General features: G+C 45.1%; 1 protein-coding gene across 2 annotated transcripts; it reads right to left on the bottom strand.

The window, feature by feature from the left end:
* Positions 1-7020: 7020 nt before the first annotated feature.
* TNNI1 (troponin I1, slow skeletal type) lies at positions 7021-21538 on the bottom strand. Of its 2 annotated transcripts, none has more exons than XM_081866818.1 (8): positions 21397-21538; positions 17802-17836; positions 15228-15269; positions 13996-14127; positions 13337-13426; positions 12390-12566; positions 10238-10348; positions 7021-7646 (listed from the first exon to the last, which is right to left on the bottom strand). In XM_081866818.1, exons 4-7 carry the CDS (start codon positions 14119-14121, stop codon positions 10241-10243), a joined length of 501 nt encoding a protein of 166 aa, XP_081722944.1. In that variant the 5' UTR covers positions 14122-14127; positions 15228-15269; positions 17802-17836; positions 21397-21538; the 3' UTR covers positions 7021-7646; positions 10238-10240. The 2 variants fall into 2 exon arrangements, with proteins under 2 accessions (XP_081722944.1, XP_081722945.1); XM_081866819.1 differs by lacking the exon at positions 21397-21538 and adding an exon at positions 20830-20854.
* Positions 21539-23433: the final 1895 nt, after the last annotated feature.

Genomic DNA, 23433 nt, shown 5'->3' with positions numbered 1-23433 from the left:
TTCTGACCAAAGCAAAACTGGAGGTCATTTAACCATTACAGTGGTACCTCGGGTTACAGACGCTTCAGGTTACAGACTCCGCTAACCCGGAAGTAGTACCTCGGGTTAAGAACTTTGCTTCAGGATGAGAACAGAAATCGTGCTCCAGCGGCGCGGCAGCAGTGGGAAGCCCCATTAGCTAAAGTGGTGCTTCAGGTTAAGAACAGTTTCAGGTTAAGAATGGACCTCCAGAATGAATTAAGTTCTTAATCTGAGGTACCACTGTACTCCTACCTTCATTGTGATTTGCCCATTTCCCAGAGCTGTAGAGGCTGCTACTGACCCACTTGAAAGGAATAAAAAATAAGGCATCCCCACCCAGCAGATCTCAAAACATGATTGACTGCAGGAGGAAGCATCTGAGAAGACAGACATCTAAAGATATCCCAGAAACAGTTATTGCTTCAGTTTCAACAAAGGAAAAGAGTCCCACCCCACCTCATTTTTAAAAGCTTAGTGGAAGGGACATGCCAACAGTCTGGACATCTTCATAGCTTCCATTCGGTTACAAACCTCTCACTTTGCTCATGTACATTGGAATCTTGATTTCTGGACCTTGTGCTTGCAGTGGAGCCAGTACTGCTATTAGCCAGGATAAAGAGCTTTAGCATACTTTCAAGTGAGATTTGCTGTCATCAAGTTTTGGAATAAGAGCCTCACGTGAACTCAGTGTAGGATCATTGAGTAGATGAACGTTTTTAACTGTAACTACTCTTAGAATGTTACTAATTGTTTTACAACGTTTTTGCAAGTCACCCTCTGCTATTGTCCAATACAGTGGTACCTTGGTTTAAGAACAGCTTAGTTTATGAACAACTTGGATTAAGAACGCTGCAAACCCAGAAGTAGGTGTTTTGGTTTGTGAACTTTGCCTTGGAAGCTGAACATGTTCCGCTTCCTGTTGAGTGTGTTCCATTTGTAAATTGAGTCCCCCGCTGCTATGGGAAAGCACGCTTTGGTTTAAGAATGCCTTAGTTTAAGAACAGACTTCCGGAACGGATTAAGTTCGTAAACCAAGGTACCACTGTATACACACACACGGGCATACAAACTATTTTTGCACTATTGCACCTGTAAGCCCACTACACTTCTTTACACAGTAACTATGCTGGAATTCTTCATGACCACATAACTGCCTTAATTCACAATCTTGTATACAGGTTCCTTTTCCATCTCCGTGCACAGACAAACTCCTTCTCTTCCTTGCACATGGCCTCAAATGTAACAGAGAGCATAACTAACAGGAAATCTTGATGGTGGAGCAATCCTGGTCTAGAATTATGTAGGTGAAAGATCAACAACAAAAACTGCACCTGTGACACTTGAGAATTCACTGGAGTGTCATACAAAAGATAATGAAATTAAATCCCCGTCATCACTTACAAGACTGCATGACTGACTAGGGAATGAGGCACTCCACACTCTGCCCTAAGTGTCCTAGGGTTTTATAGCAACTTGTAAACTTTACAGCATGGGTAAGCAAACTAAGGGCCAGGGGCCGGATCTGGCTCAATCGCCTTCTAAATCTGGCCCGCGGACAGTCTAAGAATCAGCGTGTTTTTACATGAGTAGAATATGGTCCTTTTATTTAAAATGCATCTCTGGGTTATTTGTGGGGCATAGGAATTCGTTCATCCCACCCCCCAAAAAATAAATATAGTCCGGCCCCCCACAAGGTCTGAGGGACAGTGGACCGGCTCCCTGCTGAAAAAGTTTGCTGACCCCTGCTTTACAGGGAACACTAAAATGATGGGGAAGTAACTAGGTTCTTTTATGTGCACATATGGGACAAAGCGGAATACTTGGGGACTGCAGGTCAAACTACAGGTTTCCTTCTCTTTTACTAATTACTGAATAGAAGGTTCCATTGTTAGAGATACTTGAAGACCTCAAAGTGTGTAAACTAAAGGACTTGCACCTTAAATACTTTGTTTGTGCAAGTCCTTCTCAAACCCTTCTTTCCATTATCCACTGCATAACCAGTGAATCACACATAATCAGTACATAAACAGTAAATCATATTTCTCTTTCTCCTGAAGACTTGTGCTATAAATGTGAGAATTTCCACATTTGTTAGAAATGTAAATTTGTAGGCCCTGTGGTTGCAGAGAAATCCAGCATAATCCAGCATTATAAAAGCTCACTGGTAAAAACAGACAGTTGCTTATATAAACAGTTGCCTTGTTGTTGTTGTTGTTGTTTGTATGTAATATCATTGGATGAAACCCAGGAAAAAAGTAGAGCAAGCATAAAGTCACTTGAAATCAATGGAACCAGTGTACCCAGTCTAATAAATTCAATGTATAAAGTACCTCAGTTAATCTGTACAACAGCCATGTAAAGTAGGCCAATATTATTACCCTCACACAGCAGACGGAGAATAGAGACTGAGAGATCAGTAGGTCACTGAGAGTTGGTTATCCATACCCCCACCCCAAACACAAACACATGGATGGCTGGTGGGGATTTTGTTTTTCTTCCATGGAGAATAAACACATCTTCCTGGTTCAGTTGTAGGGTAGGCTAATAAAGCCAGTCATTCTGCCTTGCCATCAGTTTTCCTGCTTTGGGGTTTGGCCAGCAGCAGCTTGCAGACAACATGTTCCAAGGGAAAGATTGTTCCATTCCATGGGATCCTTCCCTCTCCTGTGCTGCAGTGTGCTTGCAGTGAGGCAGTAATGCATAGTTTGTGCCAACGATGGGCCTTCCCTCAGAGAAGGTTTGCTCATATTTGATCCTCAGCACTTTGTACTATGACTGGGCACATTATTACCCAGCTGGGCACATTGCCACCGACAAACCACAGCAGATCAGGACACTGCCTGCTGGGATGCGCTTTACCGGTAACTAAGTTCACAGAGTTCTTTGTGCATCGTAGAAAAATGCTTCCACCTCATGCAGCAGGAATGCGGTCCTCAGATGTGCCAGTAGTCGGTAGCCATTCCAGTCTACAGCTGGAGAGACATGTTAGCGCTCAGGCTTATCTTAAGCTGAATTCCGAACTAAACTTACAAAACAGCTGGCTTATATTTTGAGATAGCCAATGCAGTGTGCATGGATCTCCACTTATGCAGTAGAGCTTCTCCTTCCTGTCCTCCCTACACAGGTAAAAGGTAAAGGACCCCTAGACGGTTAAGTCCTGTCAAAGGTGACTATGGGGTGTGGCACTCATCTTGCTTCAGGACAAGGGAGCCAGCGTTTGTCCACAGACAGCTTTCCGGGTCATGTGGCCAGCATGACTAAACCGCTTCTGGCCCCACAAGACACCGTGACAAGTGCCAGAGCGCTCGGAAATGCCTTTTACCTTCCACTGCAGTGGTACCTATTTATCTACTCACACTGGTGTGCTTTTGAACTGCTAGGTTGGCAGGAGCTGGGACCGAGCAATGGGAGCTCACCCCATTGTGCGGATTCGAACCACCAACCTTCTGACCGGCAAGCCCAAGAGGCTCAGTGGTTTAGTCCACAGTGCCACCCGCTCCTTTTACCTTTCCCCACACAGCCCTACATGCCCCCCACACCCCTTACCACTGCATTATAACCCATGAAAAGCCACTCTGGAAAGGGGAAAGGCCTTAGAAAGGGGAAAGGCTCGTTTTTCAATCCCTGCATTCTTCTCTCTGAAACCCCAAAGGACTGCTGCCTGTCAGTGCAGGCTCAGCAGAGTCATCTTCCTATGTTAAAGTCTGGAGAGCTTCCAGAGCAGCCTCTGGCAAAGTGCATGGCCCCAGGGTGCATCTGGGAGTGCAAGAAAATGTGATACAGAAGGCTCAAAAAGTCACAAGACCTTCAGCAAAAAATCATTAGCAACCCTCAATGAAAGACCTGCTGTTTTTTGTCTGGGATTGTCAAGAGTTATCAAGCCATCCTCATGTCCTCTTTTTCATGAGTATGTAAAATGAGAGTCATCATAGTCATCCATAGCTAAAAGAAGAAGTCGGCAAATGTGTCCTCTTTTTTATTCTTCAAGATATGGCAACCCTATAATCTGTGCCTATATGATATAGAGCAGTGTTTCCCAACCTTTTTTGGGCAAAGGCACACTTGTTTCATGAAAAAAATCTCGAGGCACACCACCATTAGAAAATGTTTAAAAAATTAACTCTGTGCCTATATTGACTATATATAAAGTAACTCTCTTTAATAGGAATCAAATAAACACAAAGAAAGTATTTTATAATTACTTTATTATGAAATAGTAAGTACCGTATTTTTCGTCCCATAGGACGCTCCGTCCCATAGGACGCACCTACTTTTTTGAGGGGGGAAATAAAGGAAAATTTTTTTTCCTTTATTTCCCCCCCAAAAAACCAGGTCGGGGAACAGTGGGATGGCGGTGCTGCGCCTCCCCGCTGTCCCCCGAGCTTGTGGGGCTGGCCCATGTCTGCCTGGCGCGAGGGGCGCTCTGCTTCAGGGCGCCCCGCGCGTCCGGCGGCAGGCTACAGTCCGCAGCATGGGGAACCCTCTGTTTCAGGGCGCCCCATGCGCCCCCGGGTGCGCAAGGCTTGCCAACACGAGCACGGAGCACGGGGCGTCCTCCGAAGGGCGCCCCGTGCTCCGCGCTGCCAGCTGCCGCCCGCAAGCCTTGCGCTCCTGGGGGGAGATCCCCCGGGTGCGCAAGGCTGGCCAACACCAGCGCGGAGCACGGGGCGTCCTCCGAAGGGTGCCCCGTGCTCCGCGCTGCCAGCTGCCGCCCGCAAGCCTTGCGCTCCCGGGGGGAGATCCCCCGGGTGCGCAAGGCTGGCCAACACCAGCGCGGAGCACGGGGCATCCTCTGGAGGGCGCCCCGTGCTCCGCGCTGCAGGCTGCTGCCCGCAAGCCTTGCGCTCCCGGGGGGAGATCCCCCGGTGCGCAAGACTTGCCAACACCAGCGCGGAGCACGGGGTGGCCTCCGAAGGGCGCCCCGTGCTCCGCGCTGCCAGCTGACGCCCGCAAGCCTTGCACTCCCGGGGAGAGATCCCCCGGGTGCGCAAGGCTGGCCGACACCAGCGCGGAGCACGGGGCGTCCTCCGAAGGGCGCCCTGTGCTCCGCTGCCAGCTGACGCCCGCAAGCCTTGCGCTCCCGGGGAGAGATCCCCCGGGTGCGCAAGGCTTGCGGACACCTGCGTGGAGCACGGGGCGTCCTCTGGAGGGCGCCCCGTGCTCCGCGCTGCAGGCTGCTGCCCGCAAGCCTTGCGCTCCCGGGGGGAGATCCCCCAGGTGCGCAAGGCTGGCCGACACCAGCGCGGAGCACGGGGCGTCCTCCGGAGGGCGCCCCGTGCTTCGCGCTGCAGGCTGCTGCCCGCAAGCCTTGCGCTCCCGGGGGGAGATCCCCCGGGTGCGCAAGGCTTGCGGACACCAGCGCGGAGCACGGGGCGATGGGATGTGGGAGGGAGCTCGCTCCCCGCCCCGCGTGTGCTCGCCGCCGCCGCCCCGCCTCTCGCCGCCCGACTCGCCCGCCTCCCTCCCACGGCACACCAGCCGACGTCCCGCGGCACACTAGTGTGCCGTGGAACACCGGTTGGGAAACACTGATATAGAGGGTGTTGCCACCTGCTGGTAATGCGTGAACTTGCATTTCTCCTCTTTCGTCTATGGCATTGCAATTCGAAAACAACCTTTTCAGAATGGCAATTCAGGCAGATGGTTCCAAAGGCCAGAACTCTAATGTATCTGCCAGAGATGGATCAAATGATCAGGACAGGGAAAACTCTTCCCTCCCGCAAGGGAGATGGCTTGGCAGTAGAGATGGCAAGCAACTGTGTGCACCTGGCCTCCAGTCGCTGGTGTCAGGAGGGTGAAGGAGGAGCTATGGTGAGCTGCAGACACAGGACTGACTCCTCTAGTGTGGCACTGACCTTGCCATGGCCTCGTTCCTACCCTTCTCTGCCCCAGTATGCAGCAACAATGTGGGGGACAGCTGGCCAGGTGAGCACTGCTGCCCCACCCCTGCTGCTCTCTGCTGCAGTGACTTGTGTTGCAGTAATACTTGTTATGATTATTATTATCATCATCATCATCATCATCATCATCATCTATTCAACTTATACACCACCCTATACCCAGAGGTCTCAGGGTAGTTCACAACAAAACCACAACATATAAAATCAAACCAAAAGCAGGAACCCAATAACCCCTCCCCCCAAAAAGCCACATTCTAAAAGGGTGTTGGATGTCAATAAGACCAGGCAAAGGACTGGTTAAAGAGGAAAGTTTTTGCCTGTTGCCTAAAAGTGTATAATGAAGGCGCCAGGCAAGCTTCCCTGGGGAGAGCATTCCACTGCAGAGAAGGCCCGTTCTCGTGTTTCCACCCTCTGGACCTCTTGAGGAGGCAGCACACGAAGGAAGATGATCTCAGGGACCAGGCAGGTTCACATGGGAAGAGGCGATCCTTGAGGTATTGTGGTCCTGAGCCGTTTAAGGCTTTATAGGTCAAAACCAGCACTCTGACACTTACCAAAGGTGAAGTGGTCAGAATGCTGTACCTAAACTTGTTTTCTAAAATGCATGCCTAATTCTCACCATCCTGTAGCAGCAAAGCTGTCTGGACTTTGCGTCTTCATTCATCAGATAGGAGTTCATATTCAAAGCTCCCCCACTCAAAGTAATTCTTCCACAAAGAAATGTGATGTTGGGTAGTGGGTGGTCATATGTGATCTGAGCAGCAATTAATGCAGCAATATTGGGGAAGCATCACAGTACAAACCGTGAAGCAGAATAAATCCATCACTAAGACACTATTATTGTGTCTAGAACATGTTGGGGGATACACCCACAATTAAACACCTGCCTGTAGGGCCCAGAGACAGGAGACAAAACAAAGCAAGCTGGTGCCCTATTTGTAGGGAAGCAGGAAGATGTGGAATGGGCAATATGGAAACAGTGAAATGGCTCAAGCGCTTCTCACCTCCGTTAAACCTCATGATCTCGCAAGCAACAACTCAATCCACCCACCATCATGTATGGCATTCAAGGAAACTAGAAAGAAACACATTCTGTGTATTCGTTCTCAGTGCTGCTGTGTTGTTGTTTTTAATGTACAGAGAGAAACAATGTTTGCATCCCCCCAAACTGCATGTATCAGAAGAATCAGCATGGAGAGGATAGGGGGACTTTTGATTGAGAAAGACAGAGCACCAAAGCTTCCCTAGCAATGACATTTACAGCACTCAGTCTGTAAGTTATAGCATCAATAGAGCCCTCTGTATGGTCAAAAGATTTGTGCAGGATGCTCATCTATGATACAGGATCCTCTTTCCTTTTGCACTTTACAGATTCATAATCTTAGACCTGACATGCCTCTCCCTCTGCCCCTAATAAAATGCAAAGTGCCAATGATATGGCCTTGGAGGGAAGACTGCAGTGCAAGATCATTGCAATAGTCATCATCAGGACTCATGCTAGCAAGATGCTGACTGCTTCCACAGGAAGCCCAATGGGCTCATGAAGAGCTGAGAGAGCATGAAGTGCAAAGTCATAGTGATCTTTTAATAATGTCTGTACATGCAGCGACTCTACAGCTAATGCAGGAAGATGAGGCAAGACGAGGGAGCATGGGGCGGGAGGGAGGAAAGAAAGAAAGAGGTGCAGACACTGTGGGACAGGATCTTCATCTTTCCATGCAGGCCCTGGAAAAGAATGGAGAGCAATTGTTCAATTAAACTGGAGTTGGCCTCACTTACAGTGTTCACACAGACACTGTTGCGATCCTTGAAGCCTTTCCTTTGCACAAACAGCAGTGTTTAATAACAAACATTCCAAGCAAAATAAAATACCTCAAGTAACAATAAAATAAAATGCCCATCATGGTTGGACTAAGTAGCCAACACTAGGTGACAGCTGAGCGAGGACCAAAGACTAAGGAATAACGATCATTACACCCACGCTTTCTATGGCCACTGCTTTCTGCACTGCTGTACCACCCAGGTGCAAACTATCCTGTGTTATTGTCAACTCTGACAGCAGAATTTCTGGATCCCATCACTTGGCAGTGTATTACATGTCTGTCTGCACCAAGAGCATCATGTGATGACTCCAACTGTGAGGAACTAAAACAACAACAACAACTCGTGCCCATTCTATCAGGCTACCTTAACTGTTTCAATCCCAGCTGGTCCTAAGTGTTGCCCCTTCCTGCCCATCCTTTTTTTCCTTTTGTGCCATGTCTTTTAGCTTGTAAGCCTGTCGGAAAGGACTGTCTTGCTACTGATCTTGTAAGCTCCTTTGGGATGCTTTTTGGATGAAGAGTGGGGTAGAATGCTTTAAATAAAAGGAAAGAAAAATCTGGACCAACAGGAACCTACTGGAAGGGGCAGCAGCAGGAAGTGGATAGGAGGAATGATAGTTGGGTTACACAGTCATCTCACCAGTCAGGTTTTAGCTGAATGAGAATGGAATTCCCCCCCCCCCCTTAAGTATGAGCTGGTTGGCTATATATCTCTTCTCACAAAAGTCAGAATTCAACATAAAGGCTTTGGAAGATGGAGGGACATGAAGAGAATGTGGTCAGATTAAGTATTCAGGCTTTTTTCTTTTCTTTTTTTTGCAGTTCACACTGGTTTTCTTCATTTGCCAGCCTTAGTTCTGTTTCCTTTCCACATCTTTAGTCTAGGAATGAGAGCTGAGCATGTGGTGCAGTGATAGCTCTCTACATTGTAAAAAGAGAAGCGACTGCTGGACTGGTGATACGGATGATTTTCAGGACTTGATCCTGAATCATACAACAACCTCCAGTACAGTCTCTAAGGCAGGGGTAGCCAACGTGGTGCCCTCCAGCTCTCATCATCCCAGACCTTTGCCCATACTAGCCAGGGATGATGGAAGTCGGAATCCGACAACATATGTAGGAAAAGAGGATGTAGCTGTGAGCACCATTCCTATTTTGTGGAACTGGTTAGGAAGCCAGCTGACTCTGACTGGTTCTAATGCAGCTCAGTGAGATTTGGATCACTGTTTCTGACACTGAATGGCATGCAGAAAATATGAAATAATTAAAAGCTTTGTGTCTGGGCAGATATATTCAGAGATTCAAAAGTTGTTTCCCGTCATTATCTCAGAGACAACGATTCAGTGCCCTGATTGGTATGTCCATAAGTCTATCAGCAAGTCAACTTTCTGAGTCCCGGTTGGCATCTTAATAGGGCACTTTCATGTTCAGGCTTGTAAAGATTGTGGCAGGTATCATACCTCCTGTTTCCAAAGCTGTGAAGCTTCCACTATATTTTTTATGATTGTTGTGAGATGCAAAGCACCTTGTAGATCTGCAGTGGGGAATCTGTAATGAACACCCTCAAGAAGTTGTTGGACTCCCAACTCCCATAATCTGTAGTCAGCATGGTCAATGGTCAGAGATAGGGATGGGGAAGAAATTTGATTCAGTTCACACTGAAAGCCAAATTTATCAATTCACACTCTCTGAAACAGTTTTGAGAATGGAAACACAGCCATCCTCCAAAATCCACACTTATTTGGCTTTTGCAGTGCAGTTCTCCAACCAAACAAAAATGTATATGTTAGGGGAAAATGTGTATGAAGATGAACAGGGAAAATAACATACAAAAATACACTATATTAGGAGAAACTGCTTGCAAAATGTGTATATTAATCAAAACTGCAAAATGTGTACATTAATCAAAAACTGCATGCAAAATGTTTTTTATTGGAATTTTATAGAAATTCTCACTAAAATACGGAAGCGGCTTCTGGAGGATTTTTTTTTAATGCAGTTTTCGGCAGAAATGTGGAGGAACCCCAAAGAAACAAAATTTACAGATCCTTCCAACCCTATTCAGGGATTATGGGAGTTGTAATCGAGCCCTACCTGGCAGGCTACAGGTACCCTATCCCTGACATATATTATCTAGTGTGTGCCCCCAAATAAGTTTGAACCTGTTTTACACAAACAGGCAGTAGTTATTAAAGAGGAAAGAAAGAAAGAAAGAAAGAAAGAAAGAAAGAAAGAAAGAAAGAAAGAAAGAGAAGGCACAGCCTAAACTTCCACTATTGAATTGAACTCAGTGGAGCCAGGAATATGGTGCTGCTTGTATCTCTATGATACAATGGTTCAGTTGCCCAACATTGCCCATTGAGTGGCTTCTGCAGTCATGGAAGTATCAGTCAGGATTCGTGATGACGCTGAGACTAGAAACATTTACCAGTGATAGCAAAATTGTTGTGGACAGGAAACTAAATATATAGGAGTAAATTAAGACTGTCATACTTCTCACTGTCCTGTTGGAGCTTTGGCAGCATCAAACATTTTCTTCCTGCCTTCCATTCCTGACATGGCCTCCACATTCTTACGCCAGTCACCCACTTCTACAGGACGCTCCTGTAAAGAAACCAGGAACCTTACCTTACTACCATGAGAACAGAATAGTAAAGGCGAATTCATAGCACCAGAGCTGTATGTGTATTGTGTGATCCCACCTTAACCACCAATTAAGTGCAGTATGGTGCACGGACTTTGGCATCTTGAAAACTCTACTTTCATTTCAAAGTTTCTAGTCCTCATGGCTGTGAAGGTGAAGGTGAAGGTGAAGGTGAAGGTGAAAGTGGGTGGGCAGTGCCCATGGCATCTCAGAATTCAAAGGGGAAAGATTAGGCAGAATTTTCAAAGGCCGTGAGTTGGGACTTTGCATTCTGCATTATAACACCTTGCCTTTCTCCAACAACTGGAAGAGGGACTTGTCCAAATTGGCTTGGGTGTGTGTACACATATCACAGAATCCAGTGCAAATGAACTTTTGAATGAATGAAATTCACACATACTCAACTATATGAGGACTATGCCTCCTCCTTGCCCACTGGCAACCCATCATGAGCAGACATTGCCATGCCCAAGATTAAATGTTTGCATGTTGAGTAAAATGTGTTTGTGCAGACATTCAGAAAGTCTAATCCTGAGTTTTGCCCTCTTAAGGTGGAAGGCAATAATATCAAGCTGGCCAGATATAATCACAGCTAAACATGGAGTTTTAACTTGATGCTTTAATCATTGTTTTGCTAAGGTTTTCAGTGTTTTAAGTTGGTTGTTGTTTCATTGTGCATTATCTTATGGTTATCTGTAATGTGCCTTATGAGGGCTACACCCTATGAGGTAGCCTAATAATATCCACATAAAACAAAGAGGCCAGGCTCATCACAAACATGTACTGACCACCACATTTTCCCAGCATGCCCCAGTGCATGCAGAAAACATTATCTAAACCAGCTTTTCCCAGCTTGATAGCCTCCAGATGTATTGGACTACAACTCCCATCAGCCCCAGCCAGCATGGCCAATGGTCAGGAGAGATGGGAGCTATAGGCCAGAATATCTGAAGGCTACCAAGTTGGGTGAAGCTGATGTCAGGCTCCCTCCAGGCTGGGAAGCAATATACACAGGTTCCTTGTATGGCTACCACACCCTTAGATGTTTGGAAAGAGAGACCCACACTGGTGTTCAGGGAGCTTAGCATGCTCTGTTAACCATGGGATACTTTGAGTATCAGGTTCAAGGCATCTTCTGAGCCTAAATGGCATTGTGCCAGAGTTTGGGCCAGTGTTTGGCAGGCACACCAGAGTCTGGGCCAGCTCCTTATCAGGAATTTACCCCATGCTGACATTTTTTTCAGATCTGAATGACTTTATGAGTAATAAAGACAAAGAGCCAGAACATTAAAATTTGCTTCCTCCATATGCAAGCTTGCAAAACACACTGTATGTGTAGTGATCTCCTCTACTTATTATGAAATAGTTTCTGTTAACTACTGATATTGGGAAAGCTAATATTCAAAACAGATCCCCATATGCTGGCCCAAGCTGTGATTTTTCCTCCTAAGAAAAGCAAAGTGTGAAGACTTTCAGCTCACATGAAAGCTGCTTACAAATGTTACCATTGTGCTAGGGATCACTTGGTGTGGGAAGACCGGGGTTCAGCAGCCTTCGTCCATTATTTCAGCCCTTCAATATGTGTGCAGCTGCCACAAATGAACTATTTCAAAAGTGCTTAGCACAACTCTTCAAACAGCTAAATCAATCATGAACTGTCTTGACCGTGAGTCAAAACAAGACATAGTAGAAAGGTCAGCATGAGTTGATGTACAGACCACAGATAATGAGCAGCTCAAATAAACCATCTCCCACAGAGGTGTCTGGCCATGTGTCAAGATTGAGAAAGCCTGGCCTCAGTTTTCCATGCTCTGGTGTCCTCCAATTTGGACTATTTGAATGTGCTCCATGTGGGACTTTTTTAGCAACTGCTCCCTTCAATTTAGATGGTTGGGAATATCCAAAGGATAGCATTCTCATGCTATCATGCAGCCAGTTGAAAGAAGGTCAGCACACAGGTAAATCTTTCCTCCATAATCACTTTAAGAAGCAACCACTGACCTTCTCGGTGTCCTCCTTTTTGACAGACTTGAGGTTGGCTCTCAAGTCCATGGATACTTTGTGCTTAGAGCCAAGCAGAGCCCTAAGCATAGCGTCAGCAGAGACACGGACCCTCCGCAAGGGAGGACGTTTGAATTTCCCCCGAAGGTCAAGCACCTTCAGTTTCAGGTCTTTAATCTGCAGAACAGGAGATCAGAAAAGAAGCCTCATAAAGTCATCAATGGGCATGCAAGATCTAAGGTTAAATTGGTCAAGCCTTTTTTTCTAAACAGGAAGGAGTTAGTGTGATCTGACTATCTTTCTCTGCTGCAGGTATGGATGCTCTGGGAATCCCCTAGTGCTAACAGTGAGCGCTCACACCTTCCTTTGTGGGTGCCCTTTGCTGGACTGCGCGCAGCACCCTGGGTCACATGGGACGTACCAGCTGGTTGGGCTGGCCCGCCTCCCACCAAACCTCAGTTAACCAATCAGCTCCGCTGGGAGGCGGGGTCAGTTGCATAAATAGGAGGCGGAGCCAGCAGCAAACATGCAGTCAGCTCCAGAGAGGCATTCCTGGGGGCAGTTTCACGCCTGAATCTTTTGCCACGCTCAAACAAAATAGAAAAAGCACACTGGGTCTCCTTTTCCCACTATCTTTGTGCACTTTATTAAGCAGCTCCTGCACCAGGAATGGCAAACCTGAGAATGTCAGGAGAGCTTCTGCATGGTGAAAAACTAGAACACATGATCAGCCTAGGGCCTTCATTAAAAAAAAAAATATTCCAGAATGATTATAGATGTTCCAGAAGGTTGTGAATTTTCCTATTTTCAGTTCAAACCAGAGATCTCCACCTCCATTCTCTCAGGCCTAACAGCCCTAAGAACCAGGTCCTGAACCCAAAAATACAACAATGGACATTGGCTGTTATATTGTGAAGATTGCAGCAGATGGCATTTTGTTTTCTTACCTCCCGCATGTTGTGGTTACATTTTGCTTCAATGTCATATCGCTCCTCATCCACAACATCCACCTTCTCATGTAGCTCTCTGCACAGATCCTAGAGAAAGAGGTTAAAAGGAAAAGTGGTGAGCCAGCATTTTTCTCCAGGACTACTTTTGATAGAACTAGTACACAAGAAGATATTTCCTTTTCCTTCTTATCTGGAAGATATGATGTATTTTTGTCCTGGGGGAAATCTCTCAACAGCAAATTTGACAAAGAAAGAAAAAGAAACCAGACAAAAATAAAAATAAAACATCAGCTGACATTAATAGGACAACAACCGTCAATACAAACCATATTATTATTATTACCCATGGCTGCATTTACACAGTTATTTAAAAAAGCTCTATAAATGCTCGGGGGGGGGATTTCAAAATTCACAATGGAAAATTTCATAGAGTTTCAGTTTCAGCTCTACAACACCATCTGGTGTCACAGTGGTATAATGCATTTATAACGTTTTATTTTTACTAATGTAGCTGAGTCCAAAGGCAAAAAAATACAGCACAAGCTGGAGACCTAACTCCTAGTATGGCTCATCAGAGCTCCATAATGCTCAACAACATCAGGAAGTCTTCAGAAGCCATCTTTACTTCCACACAGCTCCCTCAACCAAGAGAGTACCTGGAGTTGGGCAAACGAAAGTCCGCTGGTCCGCAGAGGTGTGACCCTCTCTGCCAAATACCTCTCCTTTTCTCCTTGTTTGTCCACTTGCTCTTGTTCCCACTGTTCTTTAGCTTTAGCCAGCATCAAACTCTGAGACAGAGAAGTCAAAGCATTTGAAATCTGTAGGCTTTGAGGTTTTGTTTCTCTTTCCCCCACCAACGCCCCCCCCCTCCCCTGCTCTGTTGGCTGCCTGTTCATTTTGGAAGGCATGGAGGCTGCAGTAGTTGGTGCGATTGTCGGTAGGACATTGAATGTTTATAGCTCAGGATGAGAGCCTGTGCAGTCAGAATACTGATGAGATAAAGTTCCTCACTGCTGTTCAGAGGGAGAGTCTTATTGGCATACAACTCCCCCACCCCATGTATGCAGTCCCCATGTGGGAAGTGGAGTAGGAGATTCATCTTATTAGGATTCCAGGAGGTCTGTCCAGCTGCCTTTGTCATACAAAGTGACAGGCTGGGATTTTGTACTGAGGAATAAGGATGTGTTTGTTTACAGGGAACCAGGCAGAGGGCCTTCTTGGTAGTGGCACCCACCCTGTGGAATGCCCTCCCATCAGATGTCAAAGAAATAAACAACTATCTGACTTTTATAAGACATCTGAAGGCAACCCTGTTTAGGGAAGTTTTTAATGTTTGATGTTTTATCCCTTTATTTTTATTATTATTAATATTCTGTTGGGAGCCGCCCAGTGCAGCTGGGGAACCCCAGCCAGATGGGTGGGGTATAAATAAATTAGTAGTAGTAGTATTTGTGAGTGTTACTAATTAATAGTATAATGTTTCTTTTAATAGGTTGTTACTTGATTATTATTGTATTGTATTTGTTTTCTGTTTTGTACATTGCTTTGAGATTATTTTGTCTTGCATTTAATTTCTAGCTTTTACATCACTTTGAGATTTTTAAAAATTAAGACAAGTTTTAAATAAAAGAAAAGGACAAGGAGAGGGATCCTTCAAAACATCATATATATTTTTTAAACCAGTGCTACCATATTTTCTGAGATGTGAGTTCTATCATAGGTCAATGCAAACATCTCATAGGCTTCCCCTACAATGCACAAAGTGGAATTCCTACACAATCCCCAACATTTGCTTAGGCTAGCTTCTCTTGTCTGCAGCTCACTTTAACAAAAGCACTGTAGCTGGTCTGTGACCTCTGAGAGGATCTGGCATTGCATCCCGACTCACCTTCAAAAGGAGTTTGCGCGAGGCTGTGATTTTGGATTTCCTCTGAGGGAGAAAGACGAATACGTAAATAAAGGAAAACCACTTTAAAACAAATACATTATGCAATCAGTTGCAGAGTTGCACCGAAAAATAAAAAAGAATCCAGCAGCAACACTTACCTCCCTGCAGAAGTTCATTTGGTTGGAGGAATAAAGACAGGAGAAAGCAGAATGAATATGAGGAATATAAACTTTTGCTCAAGAGAAGAATTGCTACTGTATGGAAAAGTAAACCCATCACACCTCTAGTCCCCACTAATCCAGAGATTTCCAGAAGAAGTTGGGATTTTCCTACCCTCCCTATGCTGTGTTTTGGGTCAAAAATTGTTTTGGGAAGTGCAGATTTGGAAGGTTCGCCTCAAAATGTGAATCGAACTGAATTCCCACCCCCATTCCTAGTGAGAAGACCTTATCTGGGAATATGGCTGTTTTGCTTTCATTTAGACATGCGATTTAGATGTTATTCAGTATTTCTCTACAGTTCAGCTGTTCTTGGACCCAAATTAAACATTAAACATTCTCACGGGGTTTTCCATAAGAGACGCATCCTATTTAATACGTTGACATAGATGTCCACAGCTGTTCTCACACCTAGAGATCCCCACTTTATGGTCACATCTACTAGTGGGATCATGGATTAGTTGTCAGTGGCTGAGCTGTGCCACTCTTCCAGTAGTGGACAATGACATCCCTGAAACAAAAGGGCTCAATGGACTGGCTAGCTCCAGCCTAAGGGGCAGAGAAAAGGCACAGTTCCTTTGGCAAATCTCATTTTAGAACCGCGCCTCTAAATTTGGGAAGTGTAGGTTTTTCTCTGCCATCTAGTGGCTGGTTTGTAGAAGTGGTTTGTGAGTCTTACTAATGCTCTCAAAACTCAAAATTCTCTTTTATAAGTAAACTCGCTAGGCAGCCTCTGAATATTTGCTATTCAGCCAATGATCACTGAGTTCAAAATTTCATATCTTACCCTTGATATCTGATTGTATTTGACATGCAATGGCATTTTGAATTTGGCACTATTAGAAACTAATGCCTGATAGCTATTATTTCAGACTTTCTGCCTTTGGGGAATACTTTCCTCTTTATATTGTCTGTGGTTAGACTGACACCAAACCTTTAAAGCACTCTTATACCACTTCAGCAATGATGGCTGCCCCCAAAGAACCTTGGGAACTGCAATTCATCAAGGGTCCTGATGAATCCCCAGCATCCTTAACTAACTATATTTCCCATGATCCTTTGTGGCGAATATATGGCTGTTGAAGTGGTATATGTGAGCTTTAAATGTAGAGTGCGACCTACAACGGAACCTTTGAACATTGCGGAGAAATTAGAGGCATGCTCAGTTCACACTAGAGAGTGTTTGAGGACACTATTGCCCACTACAACATGGTAGTATGCCCTGGCTTATGTCTGAGCTGGCATGCATAGGATTGCACTAGAGCAAATCTTGATATGGCACTGGTCATAGGATTGCTATTGAAAGCAGCAGCCCTGTATCACATTCTGTTTTCCTCCCATTGGTCAACTCTCCTTGTTTCCCCACTATGATACAGGTGAACCTATGATACAGGTTCATGTTTCTCTTGGGTTATCAACTTTGCGGGTCCTTGGTCACATGTGCAAATTGGAGAAACTGTGAGGTACACACACCACACTGATGCACATCCCTCAGACATGTATGCAGCCATATACCACAACTGCACACATATGCAACCCCTCACACATATGCATGCACGCGCGTGCGTGCACACCCACACACACACACACACACACACACCCTGCTAGCAATTAGGCTTGGGAAAATAATTTCTACATTTTTCAAAACAAATTTGGAGCAGTGGGCATCTTTTTGGAGTGCACAACTGGGTAGCCAACAGCAAATCTTCCCTCCTTAGCTCTCCAAGAAGATCACTCCCCAACCCCACAACCAGGGGTGCCAAATTGAATAAAATATTGTGGGGGGCCCAGGTAAACCCCACCCTGCATAATTGATCACATGGCACAGTGCAGACACACCATTTGAATGGGAATGCCCATCAACTTTGTGGGGTCCCAGCCCCCTCAATTATTTTATTGTGGGGGCCGAAGCCCCCATGGCTCCTAGGAGTTGGCTCCTATGCCCACAACTATTAGGCTTGAAAAATGCCTGCTATGGAAGCCAATGGAAGATTTCATGCACTCTAATTGCAGCAGCGAAGGAGCAATTGGAGGCTGCAGTTGGGGTGGGAAGCATTAACCATTGCTTCACCAGTTTGGTTACCCAAAACTGCCCTTCCCTTGTGGCAATTAGGCTTGAAACAAGCCTTCTATTTAGCTAAAATAGAAGGCTTCTTTCAAGCCTACTGACATCTTTTTCAGCAGCATTCCTCAGGACAAGTCTCCCAAATCTAGTTCCGCTCTAAGTGCCAGATGTCATGCATGAGTTAATTTAGGCCAAAGTCAGAAGAGGAATCCAGGAAACAATATCCAAACTAGATGTAAATAGAGGACACCTCAAGTGGCAGCAGGCAGACGTAGTTGTTGTTTTTCTTACTTACTGTTCAGGCATCGTGCAATTGAATTGTGTGCCTATAATTTGAAAGAAAAAGTATCAGCAATAAAGAATGAAACTGAAACCTAATCTTTGAACACCAGCACAAGTTCAGGGTCAGCCCTACATTCATACAAACATATAGTAATTTTATTTGCATGTTGCCATTCTATAGTCCAAACCATGCTCAAGGTGGCTTATAACATGAAAAAGTACATAGTGACTATATAACAAAAGTAGTCATAAACAATAAATAAAACATCAAAATACCAAAAGCAAGTTGAACAATTTGCACATGTATCATAATAAGATCTACAATAAAGATACAGAAAATTAATGGCAATAACAGCAACAATCCCTGAACAAAAACCCCTAAACAATACCCCAGCCCAAGAGCCTATTCGGCAGCCTCAGCTTTTGTAGTTGGAGTCCGTCAGGGCACCACTGGCCCAGGGCCTACCCATAAGACAGAGTGTGATGACAGCTCAAGTGGTAGATGCTGGTAGGATGCATCTAGCTGTGGAGTAGACCAGAAGTGTAAGTGCCACACAGCCTCCCCTGCATCCCCAAAGCTAACCCTGCCACCTTCAGATGAGGTGGTGGACCTGCATCATCTGTGTAGAAGTACGGTAATATTTATCTGTCAGTCCAGTCAGCTTCTGTATGTGGAAGAGTGTGTGTGTGTGTGTGAGTGAGTGAGTGTGTGTGTGTGTGTGCACGCACGCCATCTTGCAAAATGGCCTCAGGCATTTCGAAAAGGCAGCTTTTGAATAACAACAATCTGTTGAAACAGCAACTAAGCTTTCAATATTTAATTGCTTGGTAATAGATAACACTAGAATCAGAGAATTGTAAAGTTGGAGGGTCCAACCCCCCAGCCCAACCCCCTGATATACAAGAATCTCAACTAGATCTGTACCTTGTTTGTAGTGTTTCTGCAAAACTTTGTGGAGCTAAGCCGATGATAAAACTGCAGAGTGCCAGTAGGTCCAGACCTCATTATTCTATGTTCTAGATCAGGCATCCCCAACCTGCGGCCCTCCAGATGTTTTGGCCTACAACTCCCATGATCCCTAGCTAACAGGACCAGTGGTCAGGGATGCTGGGAATTGTAGTCCAAAACATCTGGAGGGCCGAAGGTTGGGGGTGCCTGTTCTAGATGGCTAGAGATGATGAGGATACTTTCCCCCTACAGGTGCTGCCTGGTGCAGCTACCCTAAATCCAAAGTGTAGTCACAGACTCACATAACCTAGTTGTACCTATTTGATCCTACCTTTTAAATATCAGGTTGGGCACACAGTGTTTATTGTGTATCTATGGAACAGCATTTAGACTATATGGATGGCTTATTCCAATTAACTCCTGGTAAAATCATCCCACCAGTTCTTAGAGGCCCACTAATTGAAGATGCAAAAAAAAAATACAATTGTCCCACACAAGGTGCTAAGAAAAATGAGGTCCTAGGCAACCCAGGTGACCTTTTTCTACCTCTGCTTACTGTAGGCATTTGCCATGCTATTCCAAGCTGAATCATCTAAATGCATAAAAGGCAGGGAGAAGCAGTAGACGCAAGACAGCCTAGCATCTGATCAAATTAGAGACTTCTGCTCAAGATGGAGCATTACTCTCCCAGAATGTCTCTGATAGCCAGCACACCTCTATTGTTTACTTTTTTGGACCTTCTGCTGCCATGGAGAGAGATACTAGCAAAGCTGTGATGTACAGGAGGTCAGCCTCAAATTAAGGGAGCAAGAAATGCCATAGACAGGAGGGTGTGCCATGTCAAGCATATCTACAATTCAACAACTTGGCTTCAAGGGTTTAGCTACTTCTCGAATGCTAATTACCCACAACCCCTCTCAGTCCCTCAATTTTTACAAAATTATTTCTATTGGCTGATATTTTGGAGGGTAAGATAAGGAACTTCCCCGAGAGGGATCAAGTATGTGAAAATCCAAGTCTTAAAATACATGTGTCTTAGATAAATGCCCACATTCAAATTTCAAATGTCTTTTTTTTAAAATAAAAATTCAATTCAAATTCATAATGCATTTTTTGGTCTCACTTTTGCATTCCCTTAAGAAGCTGGTTTACACTCAGATTATTTGAAGCTTTCCTGCATCTGAGCAACTCTATAGGTAGCATAATAGATTTAAGAGCCTCAAAATTCCCTGCAGCGTACTAGATTTGGGCAAAATGACTGCCTATCCAAAACCATTCTAAATAAATGTAAAGTAAATGTAAAATGGGGAATTCGATTGTAATGAAACCCATGATTCTCAGGATTCCTTTGACTATAGGGCTGAAGGTAACTTTGAATATTGTAGTATTTCTAATACTACGGCATACTTGGTAATATCACAATTTTGCATCCATAATTTGACCATAAAATTTCTTTTGTTCAGCTGCAAAAGCCTCATTTTCATTCCTACTCTTTAAACGGCTTGATACCGCTTTGATGGCTCATATATATGCCTGCTTTTTGCTCAGCAGCTTCTACCTTTAAGTCATTCAGCGCATCCGTGCAGCCCATGTCTTCCACAAATAAGATAGCCATTCATAAGAACATACAAAAGGTCCTCCCATCTCAGACCCAATGCTCATCTAGTCTAGCATCCTATTCTCACAGTGGCCAACCAGATGTCTGTGAGAAACCCACTGGCAGGAGTTGAGCACGGCAGCATATTCCCCCCTTGTGATTCGTAGCTATTGATAGCCTCATGCTCCATAAATGTCACTTGGGAAAAGGTATGGAACTTGTGGAATACACATCTGTGACTGGATCATTTTGCTCTTTCAAATGAATTGTCCCAGTGGTCTCCGTATCACTACGGATGGCATTCAGAAACAGTTCCTCCAGTTTAGTTTCTGGTAGATAAATTACCCTGGCATAAGCAAAGTTCTCTCAAAGTTCTGTTAGGTGTCAGCAAATTTGTTTGACACCACCATGGTGTTAACAAAATGTAAGTATCCGCAATAAAATAGAACAGAGAAGGCAACTTGAGCATAGACTTTTATAGATGCACTCACCACAAACGGAGACATAAAAATAATTAGCATCGTTTCTGCACCTGTCATCTACAAGGGAGCTGGAATTTGATGTGGGAGAAAGTCAATTTGTTTTTTCAGAGTTCGCATTTCCCCAAGAGCCTATTGGATCCTGTTAGACACCCAGTCCCCTCGTGCAATGCCTTTTCCATCAGGGAATCTGATCACTGCCATCTGCTCTGGGGAATTTTCATAAGCATTTCTCTTCAGATCTAACGCTTCACCAACCGAAACCTGCCCTTAAGCTTCTGGCTAATCTATCTGCCTAGTATTTGCAAAGTGCTCCGAGATTGAAAAGGGGAGGGAAAAAACCCATCTCCACCAGCCTGTGTCTGCATTAGTGCCTACATGCCATTGGCACTGCAAGTGTAATTGGTTTTAATGGCAGTTGCCTGGGTGCATCCCCTACAAAGCTCCTGCTCAACCAGCTGGTGTTCTCATTGCCTTGAGCAAAATAAGGTGGTGATTTCTTTCTCTCTGCTCCAACCTATAAATCAACACATGACTACCTCCCGCCCCAAGGCTACCCCTTTGATGAAAACACCTTACCTAGCGTAGTCCAGGCGGGAGGGAGGTGCTGGCTGAAGGATGGAAGATTTCAGACTGTGAGGAGATGAGGAAAGGATGGGGGTATTAAGCTGAAGCCAGACCGCAACTGGTCAGTAAAAATAGAACAGATACAGATACCCTTCTGGGACGCCTGCATTCACAGAGCAAGAGGCGATGTCTAGAGATGCAGCAGACCGCACACCCACACATTGTGTATACATTACGTGTGCGCACTTTGCGCTGCGTACATGTTATAATGAGGGCCGCATTCTCTCATGAGCAATCTTGCAGGGGCCACATGCCAGCAATGGATGGGTTAGGGATATGACTCTTGCCTGCATACAGTACATTGCATTCTGGCCATGCAAAAGTTAGAGCTTTCTAAACATCATCCCTTTATCTTCCAAGCAGACAAGCAGGAGGCATGATTGCTGCTCAAGGCACTGAAAGTCCAGGAAAGGTTATGGCCTGGAAAGATGTGCAGGAGACTTCAGGAAGCCAGAGAGACTAGAGGGCTTTTGGCCCCCAGTGTTGAGGTTCCTCACACACACACAACATGTTATACCTTTACATTGCGTCCCCTGTGTACTCTGACTAGTGTACAAGGCACACATAACTTCTGCTCACATACTAAAAACTCTGGACACACTGAGAACAGGACACTGCAAGACACGGTTGATAAGAACAGTCAGTGAGCGGAAAATGAGGAGAGTGGATTACTCAGGAATGGATTAGTCCCCCAACTTCTAGGTTGTTCTTTTTCTCAATTTGAACCAAAGCTAAAAAAAAAATGGGGGGGAGGGAGTGGACACATCAAAATACAGCATTTCATGAGGAAAAATATGGATTATATGGCTAATGTCCTGTGTGCACTGCCTCCCAAGCCAGCAAGGTGAATGTTCCGGATGCAGAGGGAAAGAAGGTTTTGATCAACAATCAAGAGGCCATAATTGATTGCTAGAAGCAGCCTTTGTTAAGAAGAACCTCAGTCCCTTCCTGCGGGGGGGGGGGAGCTCACTCTTTTGTCTCTAAAGCAGGTAGACTAGGGGCCCCTCAGGGTGGGGAGGAGGCCCAGAGAGCTGCCTTTGCACCTGTTTCCCTGGGTATTTTTGGAGCACATATGAGGAGAACACAACTCTATAGTCCAAGGAGGACAATGCTTGGCATTTTAATCCATGTTGCTATTATGGTGCGGGCAGAGAATACAGGAAAGATATTCAAAGGCAGTGACAGAGTGGTGAGCCCAGGGCCCTGCCCTGCAACACCAACACCCCCCTGTTTTCTGTGGGAATGAGCAGCAATCAGAGCAGCAATGAACCATCCTCATTCGAACCCAGCCTTCCCCAATCGGGTGCCATCCAGATGCTTTGGACTACAGTTCCCATCATCCCCAGCCAGCAGAGCCATGTTGGCTGGGACTGATGGAAGTTGTAGTCTAAAGCATCTGGACAGCACTAGGTGTGGGAACACTATTCTAATTTATTGTCTGTGTATTACATTTGTATACAATTTGTCCATATATATATATATATATATATATATATATATATATATATAGTTGCACGCCACCCCAATCTCTGTGCAATGTGAGACTCCAGGGGTTCCCAGAGCTCATCCAGGGTTTATATTTCCTTTTGGAATGACTGTGGTGTCTTTATGATATATGGTTTATTTACACATATATACAAGCTGATGGAGGGGTTCACAGCATTAACTCCGCAGGAGCGTCTTCCTTCCCCCATAGCCACAGCCTTGGATTCAAACAGAAATCCAATGTTCCTCTGACTCTCTCTGCTACTTTTCTTCTGGCTCACATCATTTAACCCTCAATTCTCACCTTTGTCTTTTTCTAACTACCAGCTGGTTGATGCTCACACAAATTCACTTCCTTTATTCTCCTGAATGGCCCATCACCCAGGAGATCACCTCAACAGGGAGCTAGCCTGGCTTAGATTTTAACATTTACTGGATCCAGAGGTTGGGGAGTCTCTGTGTACAGCTTTACACCCCAAACTCATAACAATATATAAAATGGCC

The sequence above is a fragment of the Podarcis erhardii genome, assembly GCF_964252035.2.
Source record: "Podarcis erhardii genome assembly, chromosome: 6".
Classification (NCBI taxonomy): Eukaryota; Metazoa; Chordata; class Lepidosauria; order Squamata; family Lacertidae; genus Podarcis; species Podarcis erhardii.
This window is presented reverse-complemented; position numbering and strand designations above follow the sequence as displayed.